Source organism: Lepus europaeus, chromosome 17, assembly GCF_033115175.1.
Source record: "Lepus europaeus isolate LE1 chromosome 17, mLepTim1.pri, whole genome shotgun sequence".
Lineage (NCBI taxonomy): Eukaryota > Metazoa > Chordata > Mammalia > Lagomorpha > Leporidae > Lepus > Lepus europaeus.
In genome coordinates this window covers 49,595,911-49,612,096 of record NC_084843.1, presented here as the reverse complement: position 1 = coordinate 49,612,096, position 16,186 = coordinate 49,595,911, and the positions used below count along the sequence as shown (strand labels likewise).

The 16,186-nt window shown below is 45.6% G+C and overlaps 1 protein-coding gene across 5 annotated transcripts in view; it reads left to right on the top strand.

Annotated features, from left to right (window-relative positions):
• The window catches only part of FAM13C (family with sequence similarity 13 member C), a 121,440-nt gene that overhangs the window by 78,212 nt on the left and 27,042 nt on the right, over positions 1-16,186 (top strand). For all 5 annotated transcript variants that reach the window (XM_062214244.1, XM_062214243.1, XM_062214242.1 and 2 more), the window contains one exon: positions 8,638-8,722. In XM_062214244.1, coding sequence (XP_062070228.1) covers positions 8,638-8,722 — 85 coding nt within the window. The remainder of the gene's footprint in view (positions 1-8,637; positions 8,723-16,186) is intronic.

The window sequence follows — 16,186 nt, the reverse complement described above, 5'->3', positions numbered from 1 at the left end:
AAGCAAACTATTTATTTCATATGGCATGTGATTTTATGATTCTCAGGGGCACTGTTAGTGATTTCTAGTATCCACTGAGTTTTGGAAATTGAGGGGATTAAGATAATGTCATCAGAACAAAGAAAAGACCTATGGGCCAGAATTGGATGGTTTCCCCAGTAACACAGAAAGAGCCAGAGTTAAGGGCTCACTGAGCCCTCACATCTTACTGAGTTTAATTTTAGCATTTTTTCAGGGCTAAAAGAAAATGGGACAAAAATGCCACAAATAAGTAACCATATGGACAGCAATGCAACACAGCCCTGTGGACTTCAGCTCCTGGGATGTAATTTGTTCCGGTAAAAATTATTGTAAAGGTTTATTCATCTTAATGCCTGTGCATTCGAATGGTTTAAGTATTAGTAAACTCTAATGAGAAAGTATTGGTTTGTTTTATAAGCTATAGATGAGATACATTCTATTTTTATTTACTTTAAGATTGATTTATTGATTGATTTGAAAGAGTTAGAGACAGGCAGAGAAAAAAAGAAATCTTGGATTTGCTGGTTCACTCCCCAGGTGGCCACAGTGGCCAGCACTGAGCAGATCAGAAGCCCATCTGGATCTCCCACATGGATTCGGGGGTCCAAACACTTGGGCCATCTTCTGTTGTTTTTTTCCCAGGCTATTGGCAGCAGAACTGGATCAGAAGAGGAACAGCCAGGACAAGAACCAGCGCCCATACGGGATGCTGACATCACAGGCTGTGGCTTCCCTCATTATGCTACAACCCTGGCCCCAGACACATTCTGTTTTTAGAAAATCAGTGTCAGGAGGCCAGCACTGTAGCATAGTGGGTAACAGATGGGCGCCAGTTTGAGTCCTGGCTGCTTCATTTCCAATCCAGTCCTCTGCTAATACACCTGGAAAAGCAGCAGAAGATGGCTCAAGTGCTTGGGCCCCTGCACCCACGTGGGAGACCTGAAGGAAGCTCCTGGCTCCTGGCTTTGGATTGGTGCAGCTCTGGCCATTGTATCTATCTGGGGAATAAACCAGCAGTTAGAAGATAGATCCTTGGCCCAAGTGCTTGGGCCCTGCACCCGAATGGGAGACCAGGAGAAGCACCTGGCTCCTGCCTTTGGATCAGCGCGGGGTGCCGGCTGCAGCACGCTGGCCGTGGCGGCCATTGGAGGGTGAACCAACGGCAAAGGAAGACCTTTCTCCCTATCTCTCTCTCTCTCTCACTGTCCACTCTGCCTGTCAAAAAATAAAAATAAAAAATAAAAGTAAATAAAATTAAATAAAAGAAGATAGTTCCTTCTCTCTGCCTCTTGGTCTCCTCCCACTCCCACCTCTGTAACTGTGTTTGAAATTAATAAATCTTAAAAAAATTAATGTCTTATTTAGAAAATCTCCAAGTCTTGATTACAAATGTGAGAATATAAAACTATTATTCTTTCCCAAACCTCTAGTTTTTATTTCTGGAATAAAGTGAACATAATGAGGATATCACAATGAAGTAGAACTAAGTATGGAACTCTCCTGCCCAGGATGAAACCATTTGACTGAAAGGAGTCCTGGTCTGTATTATTGTGTTATAGCCAGGCTGTCCTGGCTATAACACAATAACAAATGTTATTGTGTAAACAATGTTCTACAAAGAACTGCTGGTGGGTTCCAGTAGGACCTGGGCCCTTTTGTTAGCAGAGAGCTCCTTGAAGTGAATTGTTGCCCTTTACAGTGAACTTCTCTGTTGCCAAGTACAGGAAAGTGAGGGCTGAGCACCCATCCACAGGAAGCTGCTGTGTACTGAGCTGAGATGCTCTGTGCTGCAGAACACGCCGGGACATGAGGGGCACGGTCCCCAGAGAGGAGCCGAAAGCCCAGTGTCTCTGGGGGCAGGGTGACAGTAGCGTTTTGTTAGAGCCATCCACATGGGGAGAAGCCCAACATCTTTGGGGGAGAACACTCAAGTGCAGCCACAACAGCTCGGGAGGCGGCACTGGCTTGGCTCTGAGCGTTTTGTACTTGGTACTTCCTAGTGTGGGGGAGCTCACTCTCAAGGTGAGGCTGCAGTGCGAGGACACTGAAGTGGGGAGAGAGCTGGAGCTCGCTCAGGGAAAAAGATGGTCCCCGGGGCAAGTGAAGCTAAGCAGGAAACAAAAGCCACATCTACAGTGGATCAAGGTCCCAGACTAGGGCAGTTATTTCTCAAAGTGGGGACCTTGGGCCTCTGCATTTCAAATGATCCTGCCGCAGACCAAGCGAAGTCAACTTCTGGGGTGCTCCCAGTCAGGACACTCATAAACACCCCAGGGAATTTGAAGCACTTGATGAAAATGCTGAACCATGTTCGCAGGGGGGCTTTAAATTGTTTCTCAGGGGCCTACTCCCACCCTCCACCCCAACCCCGAAGTACTAGCTTGAAGAGGCAAGAAAATCAAACCGATCTACAATGGCAGTTTTCTTATTGCTTGGCTCTCGTTTCATACATTGTGTTCGGATATGGTGGTGAACAGTGCAGGCCTGGTGCCAGCCCTAAAGGAGCTAGAAAGAGCCAATAAAATATATATTGTGGTGATCGTTAGGAAGGAAATAAACAAGACTAAAAGAGTAAAGTAGGGGGGCTGGCACTGGGGTATAGTAGGTTAAGCCTCTGCCTATGGCACCGGTATCCCGAGTGGGTGCCAGTTCAAGTCCCGGCTGCTCCACTTCTGATCTAGCTCCTTGCTAATGGTCTGGGAAAGCAACTAAGGCTGGCCCAAGTGCTTGGGCCCCTGCATCCATGCAGAACACCTGGAAGAAGCTCCTGGCTCCTAGCTTCAGATCTTCCCAGCTCTGGCTGTTGCAGCCATTTGGGCAGTGAATCAAAGGGTGGAAGACCTTGCTTTCTGTCTTTCCTCTCTGTAACTCTGCCTCTCAAATAAATAATTCTTAAAAAAAAAATAGTGAAGTGGGAGGAGGGTGCTGTTTAGATAAACTCAGCAGAATTGGCTTAATAATTTGGAGGTTTCCCCATGGAGCAGCTACAGCTGACTAGGGCCTGGGAAGGTGGTGACTCGGAGCAGGTGAATCAGCAGATAGAAAATACGGGTGTGGTGTGTGTGGGTGGGGTGTGTGTGCTCAGGGAAAGTGAAGATTCAAGGAAGAAGAGTGCTGAGCAGAAATGGAAATGTTGTTTTTCCAGTTTTGAGCAGGTTTCTTATTTAATTTGCTTTATGTCACCATAGAGAATCTTTAGCCAACTCTTGGGTAGATAAAGGGATGGGAGAGGGACATTAAACCCTTTCATGGAAACTAAACGTAAGCTGTCCCTGCTCTGCAACTGGTGAATTGCAGACAAAGGCACCCTAAAATAGTACTTAGCTCTCCAGCCTGTGTGGGTGTTCTCTATTTCAACCCAACTAAAGTGGGACTTGGGTAATTGTAGAGAAGAGAAAATGAGTATTTTCTAAAACAAGTCGAATATTCTCCATTATGGAAAGGGACAAAATTGTTTTCCATAAAGAAAATGACACCTGCGTGTCATAGATCTGGCTTCGTTCTGAGCCAGACAAGTGAGTGGGAGAAGCAGAGGTAGTCACAGTGCTGTGGAGAAGCCACCAGCCCTCACTGGACTTTCTGGAAGATTCTAGACATCCATCACTTCGGATGCAGAGGTGGAGAAGTGCTGGCAGCCAGACCTGAGTGATTGGCAGCTTCACAGGGAGTGGCATCCTGGGAAATAATAGTGAGGCTGAGGTAGGAATCAGGACCCCAGAGGTTTAGCATACTCCTCCATGCGGAGGGACAAGCATGCTCCTGCACTGAAATGTCAGAGGTCAAGCGTGACCCCATTGTGTAGTGTTGGCTTTGTCCCTCTGCCAGGATTCCAATGTATTTCCCCCATTGCCTTTCAATAGTGTTTGCTTATTTGCTGGTTCTAGATTGGAAGCCACACAGGGGCAAGACTGATGTCAGTCTTGCACCACAGAGTCTAGCGCAGCTCTTTGTGCACTGGAATCTACCTGAACACGTGAGCGATGTGGGTGCATCACGTCTCCACGGGGAACGTGAACCTTGTATGTGTGGTGGGAGCCACTCACGGCCTTTTCGACGTGGCTCCATGGGTCTCGGTCCTGATGGCAGTCGCTGCACATCTCCTGCCATCCACTGGGAGGATTACTCATGGCTAAGTGTTCCCCACCCCATCCTGGCTTCCTTGGGCATCAGGAGGTGTGTCCCTGTATGGGGTGTCCAAGTCTCTAGCCCCTGTTCAGGAGGATTTAGGAGCGTCCTGTGCTGCCGAGTGCCAGGTTCTAGTCAAGCGGTGGGTGAATGCGGGTGGAGAGGGATCTGGTGGAAGACAGATACGTGCGGTTTCTTCCATTCGGCCTTCTTGTTTTCCATTTATAGCACTGCATACACGGTGCGTTGAAGGGCTGACGCTCCTGGTTCTGTGGGAACTTATGTGCTTTCTTGATCTTTGCAGAGTGTAGCACATATGAGCTTGAGACACACTGCTGGTTTCACAATTTTAAAAGAGGATGGGCCGGCGCCGTGGCTTAACAGGCTAATCGTCCACCTTGTGGCGCCGGCACACCAGGTTCTAGTCCTGGTCGGGGCGCCGGATTCTATCCCGGTTGCCCCTCTTCCAGGCCAGCTCTCTGCTGTGGCCTGGGAAGGCAGTGCAGATGGCCCAAGTGCTTGGGCCCTGCACCCCATGGGAGACCAGGAGAAGCACCTGGCTCCTGGCTTCGGATAGGCACGAAACGCCGGCCGCAGCGGCCATTGGAGGGTGAACCAACGGCAAAAAGGAAGCCCTTTCTCTCTGTCTCTCTCTCTCACTGTCCACTCTGCCTGTCAAAAAAAAAAAAAAAAAAAAAAGAGGATGAAAGGTAAAATTAAGAGAATAGCATCCTTTTTTTAAAAAATATTTTTATTCTTTTTGAAATAGTTGTAGTAAATTATATTTTAAAGTTATACTTTTGACCATTTTTTAAAAGATTTATTTATTTATTTGAAAGTCAGAGTTACAGAGAGAAGGCGAGGCCGGGGGGGGCGGGGTCTTCCATCTGCTGGCTCACTCCACACTGGCTGCAATGGCTGGAGCTGTGATGATCGGAAGCCAGGAGCATCTTCTGGGTCTCCCATGCAAGTGCAAGGGTCCAAGGACTTAGGCCATCTTCTGCTTTCCCAGGCCATAGCAAAGAGCTGGACTGAAGTGGAGCAGCTGGGACTTGAATTGGCGCCCATATGGGATGCTGGCGCTGCAGGTGGTGGCTTTACCTGTTTCACCACAGAGCCGGCCCCATTCTTGACCATTTTTAAGTGCGCATTCAGTGGCACTAAGTACCTCCTCACATTGTACAAACACCACCACTGTCCATTTCCTGGACATTTTTCATCTCCCCAACCTGAAACTGACAGTACCCAGTAAACAGTAACTCCCAGCTTCACTCTGCTCCCCTGCCAGTTCTTGGCAGCTGCAAGTCTGTTTCGTGTTCTTAGGAATGTTTTACATTCCAAACACCTTATGTAAGTGGAATTTCATGGTGTTTGTCTTTTTTGTGGCAGGCTTATTTCAATGAGGTGTAATATCCCCAAAGTATCTCCTGTGGTAGAGTTTTTTGGTGTATGTATATACTACATTTTATTCATGCATCCTATCAGTGGATGCTTGAGTTGCTTCCATCTTATGTTAATGTCTAGGGCTGTCCTAACAAATACCATAGACTGGGTGACTTACACAACAGAAATGTATTGTTTCACAGTTCTGGATCCTGGAAGTCCAAGATCAAAGTCTCAGCAGGATGGGTTTCTCCTGAGGCCTCTCTCCTTGGCTTACAGGGTTTGCCCATGGGCTTACCTCTGTGCACACTTCCCAATGTCTCTTCCTTTTCTTATAGAAGACACCAGTCCTATCAGATTAGGGCCACGCCTTCATGGTCTCTTTGATAGCTCATTTAAAGGCCTTGCCTTCAACTACAGTCACATTGAGGGTGAGGCCTTGATCTATGAATCCCAGCGAGACTTAAGTCCAGAATACATATCTTGGCTATTGGAGTAATATTTCGCATACAAGTATGCTAATACCTATTTTGGATATATGTGCAACAGTAGGATTTTTGGATTACATGATTCTACTTGGAACTTTGTGAGAATCTGCCATATTAAGTGGCTGCACCACTTAAATTGCCACAGCATTATTTCTTAATTGTCAGAGTAGAAGTTTTGCTTTTTTTTTTTTTTTTTTTTTTTGACAGGCAGAGTGGACAGTGAGAGAGAGACAGAGAGAAAGGTCTTCCTTTTGCGTTGGTTCACCCTCCAATGGCCGCCGCGGTAGGCGCGCTGCGACCTGCGCATCGCGCTGATCCGATGGCAGGAGCCAGGTGCTTCTCCTGGTCTCCCATGGGGTGCAGGGCCCAAGCACTTGGGCCATCCTCCACTGCACTCCCTGGCCACGTAGAGAGCTGGCCTGGAAGAGGGGCAACCGGGACAGGATCGGTGCCCCGACCGGGACTAGAACCCGTTGTGCTTGCGCCGCAAGGCGGAGGATTAGCCTAGTGAGCCGCGGCGCCGGCCAGTTTTGCTCTTTTTTGAGAGATCACTCTGACTTCCAGGGTCCTCCAATAGGCAGCTTGCCTGCAATGGTTTCTGTTGTTGTTTTTACATGCCAGCTACTTGGTGACTGAATACTAAATCCTTCCAGAAATTGGTGCACTTGCTCCTGATGTATCCCCTGTCAACAACTTTGGGAATCTTACTGAGCTGTTGGGAAAACATCTCAGGAAGGAGGAAAAAGTCACAAAAAGTGGTCCAGGTTCTGACAGGTGCTAAGTGTAAGCTGTGGACTCTCAAGTAGCAGCTCCTGGGCACTGAATTGGTGTCATATCTGGCCCTGTCACTGAGAATAGTGGAGGAGGGACCCTGAGCCTTCCCAGGTGCCTGCTGCTCTGAGAATGACTGAGAGAAAACCCCTGTAAGGCCTCGCCCTGGGAGCAGCTTTTAAAATGCTGCCGTGGGTTCATACATCAATTGAGTGTAAAAGGGTATGTGGGAGTTCACATTGTGTGGCTGGGATGCGAGATGCTGGGGTAAGTGTGTGATGTAAGATGTGAGGGTATACAGTAGGGGGGTCTGTGTGTGTGTGTAGCGGGGTGTACAGGGATGAGGCTTAGATACGTGGGTATGTGCATGATGAGGTGCGGTGTGTATGGGTAGGGTTGTGTATATAGAGTAGGCTGTGAGGTTTAGGGGAGTGGGTATGAAGTGAGGAGGTGGGGTGATTGTGGGGAGCAGTCAGGGATGGAGATGTATATGTAAAATATGCAGAGAGTTGCAGGTAGGAGGTGGGCTGTGTGTGAGGTGGGTGCTTATCTGTGGAATATGTAGGGGAGTGGGGTTGAGTGAATATTATTTACAGAGGAAATGAAGGGTAAGGATGAGCGCATGGGTGTGTATGGAGTAGAGGCGGGGGCATTTTGGGGATCAGGGTATGTGTGCGGAGTAGAGGATAAGGGTGTGGGGGGTTGGGTATGGTAGTGTGTACGTCAGTACATGTACAGCAGGGTACCAGGTGAGAGGTAGGAGGTTGAGTGTGGCTATGGGGAAGGAGGATGGAGTGCGGGCATTGAGGGTATGTGAAGAATAGGATATGTGGAGGGCAGTGTGTGTGTGTGTGTGGTTGCTGTCATAGGATTATAATAGAAAAAGGACTAGTGGCTGCCCTTGCCAGGGCCAGGCAGGCAGAAGAACTGCTAAGACCTTTAGAGCACTCCCCACCCCCAACCCCCCCGCCAGGGACTGGTGCATGACTCACTTTCACCTGGTGGTGGGAATTGATTTGCTGGGCCTCTGCATCATGGCAGGGTGTGTGCGTCAGACTGTATGGGTTTGCTCTGATTAAGAACCACAGGAGAAATTTAAAGTGAAAAGTGGAGTGGGCAGAGGGTTCTGCTGGGCGTTATGAAAGAGAAATTGCTTCTGAGTGGCTGGGTTATGCTGAGTGAGCGAGGTTGTCTCCTGGGACCCTGTTCCTGATAGAAGGCAGCCTGAGCCTTCCCCTGTGAGAGGAGTAACTTTGGAACACACACACATGCACGCACATACACACACCCGCACATGTGGTAGAGGAGGCCAGAGGCCCCTCCCAGGTGATGCCAGCCAGACTCTGCAGCAGCAACTCTTTGTGCACTGCGGTTTGCTGCAGTCTTTGCACTGGAGGGACGATGGTTTTTATGAATGGGAGGCTGGGAGGCACAGAGTGTCATCTGCTCCTGATGTTAGCAAAATGAATGAAACACTGGCAGTGCGTGCGAAGCCTCAACGCTCAGGAAGCAGATACCGTGTCAGATTGGTTCTCCAGATGCGGCGTCTCTTGCTGACGAAATCACCAGCCCCATGTGTCATAGCTAATCTGTGTATGTTAGGATTTAAATGAGGCAGAAGCCGAGGCTGCCTCTGGCATAATGCGAATGTGATTCGGGCACAGCAGCTGTGGCTGTGACCCGCTTGCTGCCCGGTGCTGGAGCACGGCGCCTGGGGGGGCTGCAGACCCACCGCTGTGTGTTAGGCGTCTACCTAGCGAGCCTGATGTTCTGCATTTGCTGGCAGAATTCCTTGTTGAAGCTCCAAGCCCTCGAATCTGATCTGTGCTCTGCATTTTTGGCAAACCAGGAAGAAGCTGCCCAGGTGCATGGAGTCAAGGACCCAGCCCCAGCACCGACCCAGAGTGTGCCTGCTGATGGGGTGGATTCTGCAGGTAAGAGGCAGGGCTGGGGGGTTGTCCCATATGGTACCCTCCAGGCACCAGCTCCTGCTGCTTCACGCTCAGCTTGGCCACTGAGGGAAAGGGTGCCTGGGGTAACACGGGTTTCCCACGGGACCGTGGAGAGGGCGGGATCAGGAGATATTGGGACTTGCTGTAGGACAGACTTGCTCTTCAGCTGGGGCCCAGAGTCAGACTTCTGTAATTGGGAGTCAGGTGAAAACACCCATCACAACTTCTAATCTTCGTTTTCCTGTTTGGTCTGCTGGGACATTTGAATCCTGTGCTTGTTTTTGTTCTTTCTTTCTTTCTTTCTTTTTTTTTTTTTATCACTGGACGTAGATAACCTGTGTTGTCTTTGATGCAACATTTCTGGAGTATTGAGGGATTGGAGGAGTTTTGACACTGCTACTTAAGTTAACTGTCTGTAAAATGATCCATCAGTACAGGGAGAGTGGAGCTGAATGCTCCATTGAGAGTTCATTTTGATCTTACATTGTCCTGCTCTTTCATTTTGGTCTTGTCGCTTACTTTCCATGTCATAAAGCCTCAAGATTGGTCTTGGGTTTGGTTTTTTTTTTTTTTATGTTATTTTTTCTGGTCTTAATACTGGGAATGACAGATTGACTAGCAAAGACAGGACAAATTAATGCTCCCGAGACAGGAAAGAAACACTAATTTATGTGAGTAGCAAAGAAAGCGCTACTCGTGATTTCTAACACAAATGGGTCGGAGGTTCGCAGACTGGTTTCTGGATGGATTGCAGAAATGGACTGCGGTTAGCTGGCTTCACGAGAGGCCTCTAATCTCCAGGAATTGAAAAGGAAAAGATTTACAAAGCTGGTTTATGTCAGCACATGATCAATAGCACATTCAAGACACTGCTGTTTCAAACAGACCCTTGTGGTCCAAGCAGGCAAAATGGTCCTCTCCTATCTTGGAATGTACAAATGATAGTGGTTAATAACTACTAAGAGTGGCTACTATAATTATTTGAAACTTCTCATGATCCAGTTGAGCATTTTATGTACTGCGGTCATTCTTTAAACTTAGCTGTGAATAGTATTTGTAGTAAGGACACTGAGGCCTAGTATAACTTTGTTGGTTGGGGGTTAATCAGTCCTTTTGGATGTAGTTGACCAGTTGGCTGTCCTTGTCACCTAGTGAGAGTTCCTGCTCTGTTGGTCATTGTGTTTAGAAGAAATGCAAGGAAAATGAGTCAGGAGCCAATGTACATCCAAGTAGGGATTTAAGTCACATGATTGGACAAACTGCTTTTTCCTCCCCCAATTCCATATTCCACCCCCTGCAAGCAGAATACACAGCACAGAAGTCTCAAGCCAAATACAAATTCACTTTCGTGTTATCTGATGTTTAGAATGAGCTGTGCAGGTATCTAGAAAACAGTGTTCAATAAAATATTTGTTGCATGTTGAATAGGGAAAAATATTTACTTCTGGTACCATGACTTTTATGTATATGTCTCCAGTTTTCTTCAAAGATTAAGAATAGCTTTTAGATTTTATCTCTCTGGATGGAAAGGATTTTGAACAAGTTTATTAACATTCCTCGTAAAATGGAAATAAATGTTGGGTACACATAGGGATTGCTAACACAAAGGAGCTAGCAAAACACTCTATATTGTGTCAGATAGTAAACATGGACAGAAAAGCTCCTTTCAGATGGGTGATATGCTGGACTTTAGAAAATGTAGATAAATCTGGGGCTGGTGCCGTGGCGCACTGGGTTGATCCTCTGCCTGCAGCGCTGGCTTCCCATATGATCGCCGGGTTCTAGTCCTGGTTGCCCCTCTTCCAGGCCAGCTCTCTGCTATGGCCTGGGAAGGCAGTGGAGGATGGCCCAAGTGCTTGGGCCCTGCACCTGCATGGGAGACCAGGAGGAAGAACCTGGCTCCTGGCTTCAGATCGGCGCAGCACCAGCTGTAGCAGCCATTTGGGGAGTGAACCAATGGAGGGAAGACCTTTCTCTCTGTTTCTCTCTCTCTCTAGTCTGTAACTCTACCTGTCAATAAATAAAAAAAATTTTTAAAAAGTAGATAAATCTGAGCTATCCTATAGCTTTGCAACAGAATCTAGAAACATCTAGTAACCTAGATGTTTGCAAGGATCTAAATAGTCTCTAGGGCTCTAAATAGAGATACTGCAAAGTGACAGATGCTTGTAAGATGTTATCATTATTTAAATTACTAGATAGTTCAGTCTCACTGACTTCTAAAACACACTCTTAGGGGAAAACCATGCATTTTCTAACCCAAGTCAAAGAAATTTATGTTCAGAGCTGCTGTCCTTAACTCAGGGCCTCACTGGATTTTCTGAATTACCTTTAAACACTTTGATAGTATAGTTTTTTGGTGTATAAATCCCTGGTGAGAGAGCAATTACATACAACTAGCACAGATGACAATAAGTCCATAAAAGTTTAGAGTAGCTTGGAAATGATTTTCTGTTTCTCAAAGCCTACCACTTAGCTGTGAGCTTCATATGTATAGACATATTCCAATAGTGATTGTTGATGTCAGTGACTGGTATGAGTAGTTATGTGAAATTATAGGCTAAGCAAGGTATACAGTAGTCTCTCTATCTTGAGATAAGCATATTGGGCTTTGTGGGTCGCAAAGATCAGTCCCATCTAGTAAGATACTTGAAATGTTGCCCTCTGCTAGAAATGCAATTGTAATTCTGGTACTCCTGTAGGACCACTGTGTAATAGATAGCTTTTCAGAAGCTTCTTACACATCACAATTATCAGATAGCTTTTCTGACATACAGAGTTTCAGGCCACGTCTAGAAAGTCTGGGGTGGACTAGATGGTCTGCATATTTGTGGGAACAAGTGGACTAATGGACAGTGTCTTGAATTAGGAGAGAAAATAAGGTTGTCTGTTCTACCTCAGTTTGTTCAGTTGGAAGATGCTCACAGATCATGTGGGACTGGCAACTCAGGTCTGTGGCAAGCTGACTCCACTCCTTTACTCCAGGAGCGAAAGGTGCTCAAGTCATGGGGACTTGCAGAAGGGATAGGGACACAGATTTGCGGGATGTGTAGGAGGCTTTAGAGAAAAGTTAAACCAGCTACAAAGCAGTTTGGGGATATATAGAGGATAACCAACTGTCCTGGTTTGCCTGGCACTTTCCTGTTTTTAGTACTCATAGTCACATGTGCTGAGAAATCCTTGGTCCCAGGTGAACTAAGACAACTGATCACCATGGGTTTCAAACCACATAATGTGAGACGGAAGCTCTTACAGGGCTGAACCTGGGTGTACCCCACAAAATCATGATGTTGACCTCTAACCCCAAATGTGATGATATTTGGAGGTGGGACATTGGGGAGGTCATTAGGTCTCAAGGGTAGTGTCCTCATGAATGGCAGGGTGCCCTTGTAAGAAGAGTCGAGAGATCTTGCTCACTCATCTAACGACTAGTGAGGATACGGCAAGAGGTCAGTTGTCTGCAACCAGGAGAGAGCCCTCACCTGAACCCGACCATGCTGGCAGTCTGATCTCAGATTCCCACTCTCCAACACCGCGAGATAAATTTCTGTTGTTTCCAAGTCTCCCAGTGTATGATACTATGTTAAAGCAGCCCAAACTGACTAAATGCACATGACAAGGAGGCCCTCTTATGGCCGGAACACATGTTTCCTCCATGGCATTGTAAACATGTATTCTGGTTTGGTCGATGGAAAATGGAATGTGTACTTTCAACTGCCTGTCATTTTTGAAGTGTGCAGGACTGTTAGACATTCCCCATGACTAAGCAGAATAACCCTTGTTCTATCTGAGTGAGGATGATTGATGGCATGGAGGTTTTAGCAAGAACTGTCATCAGAGATAACTGGAGACCTACCACTAGAGATAACAGTTCAGCAGTGCTTACTGAAATTTTTTTCTAAAATCTTGATTTTCAAATTGAAGTTTCTATTTGGATAAGACACTAATATAGTGTATTTATTGACAGACTGAAATTATTCTTTTTTAAAAAACAAATTTATTTATTTGAAAGGCAGAGAGCTACAGAAAGAGAGATCAAGATTGAGAGATCTCCCACCCATTGAGTCACTCCCCAACTGGCCACAATGGCAGGGCCTGTGCCAGGCCAAAGCCAGGAGCCTAGAACTCCATTCAAGCTCCCAAGTGGGTGGCAGGAGCCCATGTACTGGGACCATCTTCTGGTGCTTTTCCAGGAACATTAGCAAGGAGCTGGATTGGAAATGGAGCAGCAGGGATTCAAGCCAGCACTCATAAAGGATGCCTGCAACTTAACCTGCTGTGCCACAATGCAGGCCCTAGACTGCAGTTATTCTTAAAGAATTCTACATAATCTGTGTGCCTCTTCATAATGTTGCATTGGAGGTGAGGCAGAGTCGAAGAGAACCTGACCCTTTCTCTCCTACTTCGGCCAGAAATTTCCAATTATTTTTGAGCACTTACTAAACTTACAGGTCTGGGATGCCAACCTTAAAATGCCACATTAACATGGAGAACTGAGTCCATAGAATCTCTGTGTTGGAAAAGCTGCCCTGGTGATTCTCACATTTAGGGAGGCTCAGGAACAGTTGCTAGAACATGGTGCTACTCTAGAGGTGCAATGACATGTTTGTGCTGCAAATGCAACTTGTCATTGGATTTCTAGAACCATAAAGGATCTCCACTATCCTACTAGGTGGCTATTATCCATATGATTTGTTCATCCTACAGGGGCAGCCTGAGCTGTTACTGGCATCAAATGAGTACTGGCCAGGGATTCTGCTAAACATCCTACAATGTGCAGGATACCCAACAAAGACTTAATCTCCTCCAACAAAGAATCGGTCCCAAATGTCGATAGTGCTGAGGCTCAGAAACCCTGCTTTAAATGAATAACATCATTACCTGACCACAGCCTCTTCATTTGCACCAGACATGATTGCATGGATTCCCTTATCTTTTATAGTGTAGGTTTCATTATTATCCCCACATAAAGGATGAAGAAATCAACTTGGAAAGTGAATGTAAATTGCTGAAGGCCCCATAGGTATGGAGTGTAGTGGGGAGTGGTGGTGGTAGGCAAGAGGAGGACTGTGAGAGGGGTCTTCCCAACTTAAACTCTGTAGGCTGGAGTCTTGTCACTCCACTATTTGCTATCCAGCTTCAGTGTTGTCTCCATGTGACGTTCTAGGATTTGACATGCAGTGCACCGTACATCATTACAGTGCTTGCAAAGTCGTTTTGTGATCCATCCCTGACTTCGCTTTGGCAGATTGAAGGGACCTCAATTTGTAGTCAGTTACCCTGTTGTGGCTTTAAGATGGTTTCAGTTCCTCTGGTCTAAACCATCTCTATTCCTGTGTATTAACCCGATCTATGTAGTGTATTCTGGATGAAGGCAAATAGCAGAATTTTATTTGTAAATATGGGTCGAGGTTCTACAGTTTTTCAGAATGTTACCATGGAGGGAAACTGGACAAAGTGTACATGGGAAAGTCTGTTATTTCCTAAAACAACATGAAAGTCTAAAATCTCAATAAGGCTACACCAGGTGTTTTATAGAGTATGTAATTACAAAATAATTATGACTCCAGTATTATTTTCCAAACCCTTCCCAGAGCTAGCTACGTACTATTTTCTTGGCTGCTTTTTGTCACATCAGCATATTCTGTAAGAGTTCCAAAATCCCATTTCCCTTTCAAACTAGTAGTCTAGTGCTTATTATTTGATAATTATTTGGATTAGGTTTCTCTATCTCCATTACCTACAGACCTGCAGTGCCAGTCGTCTGCCACTGCTGGGCCTCCTCATGGTCTGTGAGATTATTCTGTGTTGCTTAGCATTTTACTCTGAAAAATATCCAGCTCATCTGCAACCTCGGACTCACTGCTCTGTACTTCCTCTTCTGTGTCATTTCTGAAATGCAAAATAAGATTAATCCAGGAGTGATTTGCAAGGATTGGTATTGGCATGTCCATCACAGAGATATTCAAGTCTGGCCTTTGCTGCATGTTGTTAAGTGAACTTTGTATCCATTGTAAGACATGGCCTAGTCATTATTTGGCTTTGTTTTAAAACAACCTTGACTGTGAACACCATGCCAGTTTTCTTGGCAGCCCGGTTGTATGTCTTGGCTGTGCCTTATTCAGAAACGTAGCTCCTTGCAGAATTTTATGTGACAACTGGGTGATCTCAGAAAGGCTGTTTATCTCTGTATGCCTTATGCTTCATTTTACTTTACTTTAAAATGGGAAGAAGCATGCTATGTATTAATTAGAGTTGTGGTAAGAGTGACATGGCATGATACACATGGATGGTGTCAGCAGTCACTTGAGGGAAATGCTCAATAAAAGTTGGCTTTCATTATGTAAAAAGCTGGGCCTTCCTGCCTTATTCAGAGCTTAGTTTGCCTTTCACCCTTCATAATGCTTATTTGTCTTTAAATATCTATTGTAATTTCCACCTACTTGCAGAGTGTAGAAGTGATATTTTGTATCATTCATTCTCGGTGTCCTTTCTAGAATCCTGCAAATGATTGACATTATGCTAGCTCCCTTAAGCAAAAGGTTGTTGTAACAGCAGTAATCTATAGAGCTGATGGCTAATTTAAACCTATTAAATTTGAAACTGCATTGTTACAATCAAATCTATCCTGCATTAAACCTTTAACTTGGAATAGCAAAAAGTTCAATTAATTCATCTTTAAAGGTGTGGGTTTTTTTTTTTTTTGTTTTTGTTTTTGTTTTTTCCATACTCATGGTCTCTGAAGGAGACCACATTAATCCTTTGTTTTCCAAAGAAGGTATTGTAAAGGTGATAGGAAAAACTTATCTATGACAATGCAATTTTCTGAGACTGTTTCTGCAGATACCCTATTGAGAAAGGAAAAATGTGAATCCTATAGCAAAAGCTTCCAGTTCATTAAATGTATTTAATTCAGTTTGAAAAGTTAGGCCAAGCATTACCGTAACATGCTTCATCCTGTTTGTCCTCACTACAACCCTTTATAAAATGCGGACTCTGAATTTGAAGAGGCTTACGTGGCCAAGGACAAATGTTTAGTGCTCCAGAGCCCAGGCTTTTAACCAGTAGGTTTATAGTTATAAAAAAATTAATAGACTTTATTTTTAGATGTTTTAGGTTTAGAGCAAAACTGAGCAGATTGCAGAGTTCTCATTTGTCATGTTGCCTCTGCCCAGGGGTTTTCCATGTCAGAGTCACTTAACCACCATTCTTCCTGTAAAGATTATCATCTGGAAGTTGGCAAGCAGCGTGCCTGGAAGCTAGGTGTGTGACATTGCTCTCCACACCTCCCAGCTCTCCCATGCCTTCTGGTTCCCTGAGAATCGAGTTTCTGTGGCTCCATATGGTCCAACTTTGGTGACTTATTGGCTGATACAGCCAAACTAGTGGATACTTGCGATCAGTAATTAATATTAACTGTGCTTCCCAAGCAGTTTTGGATATGCC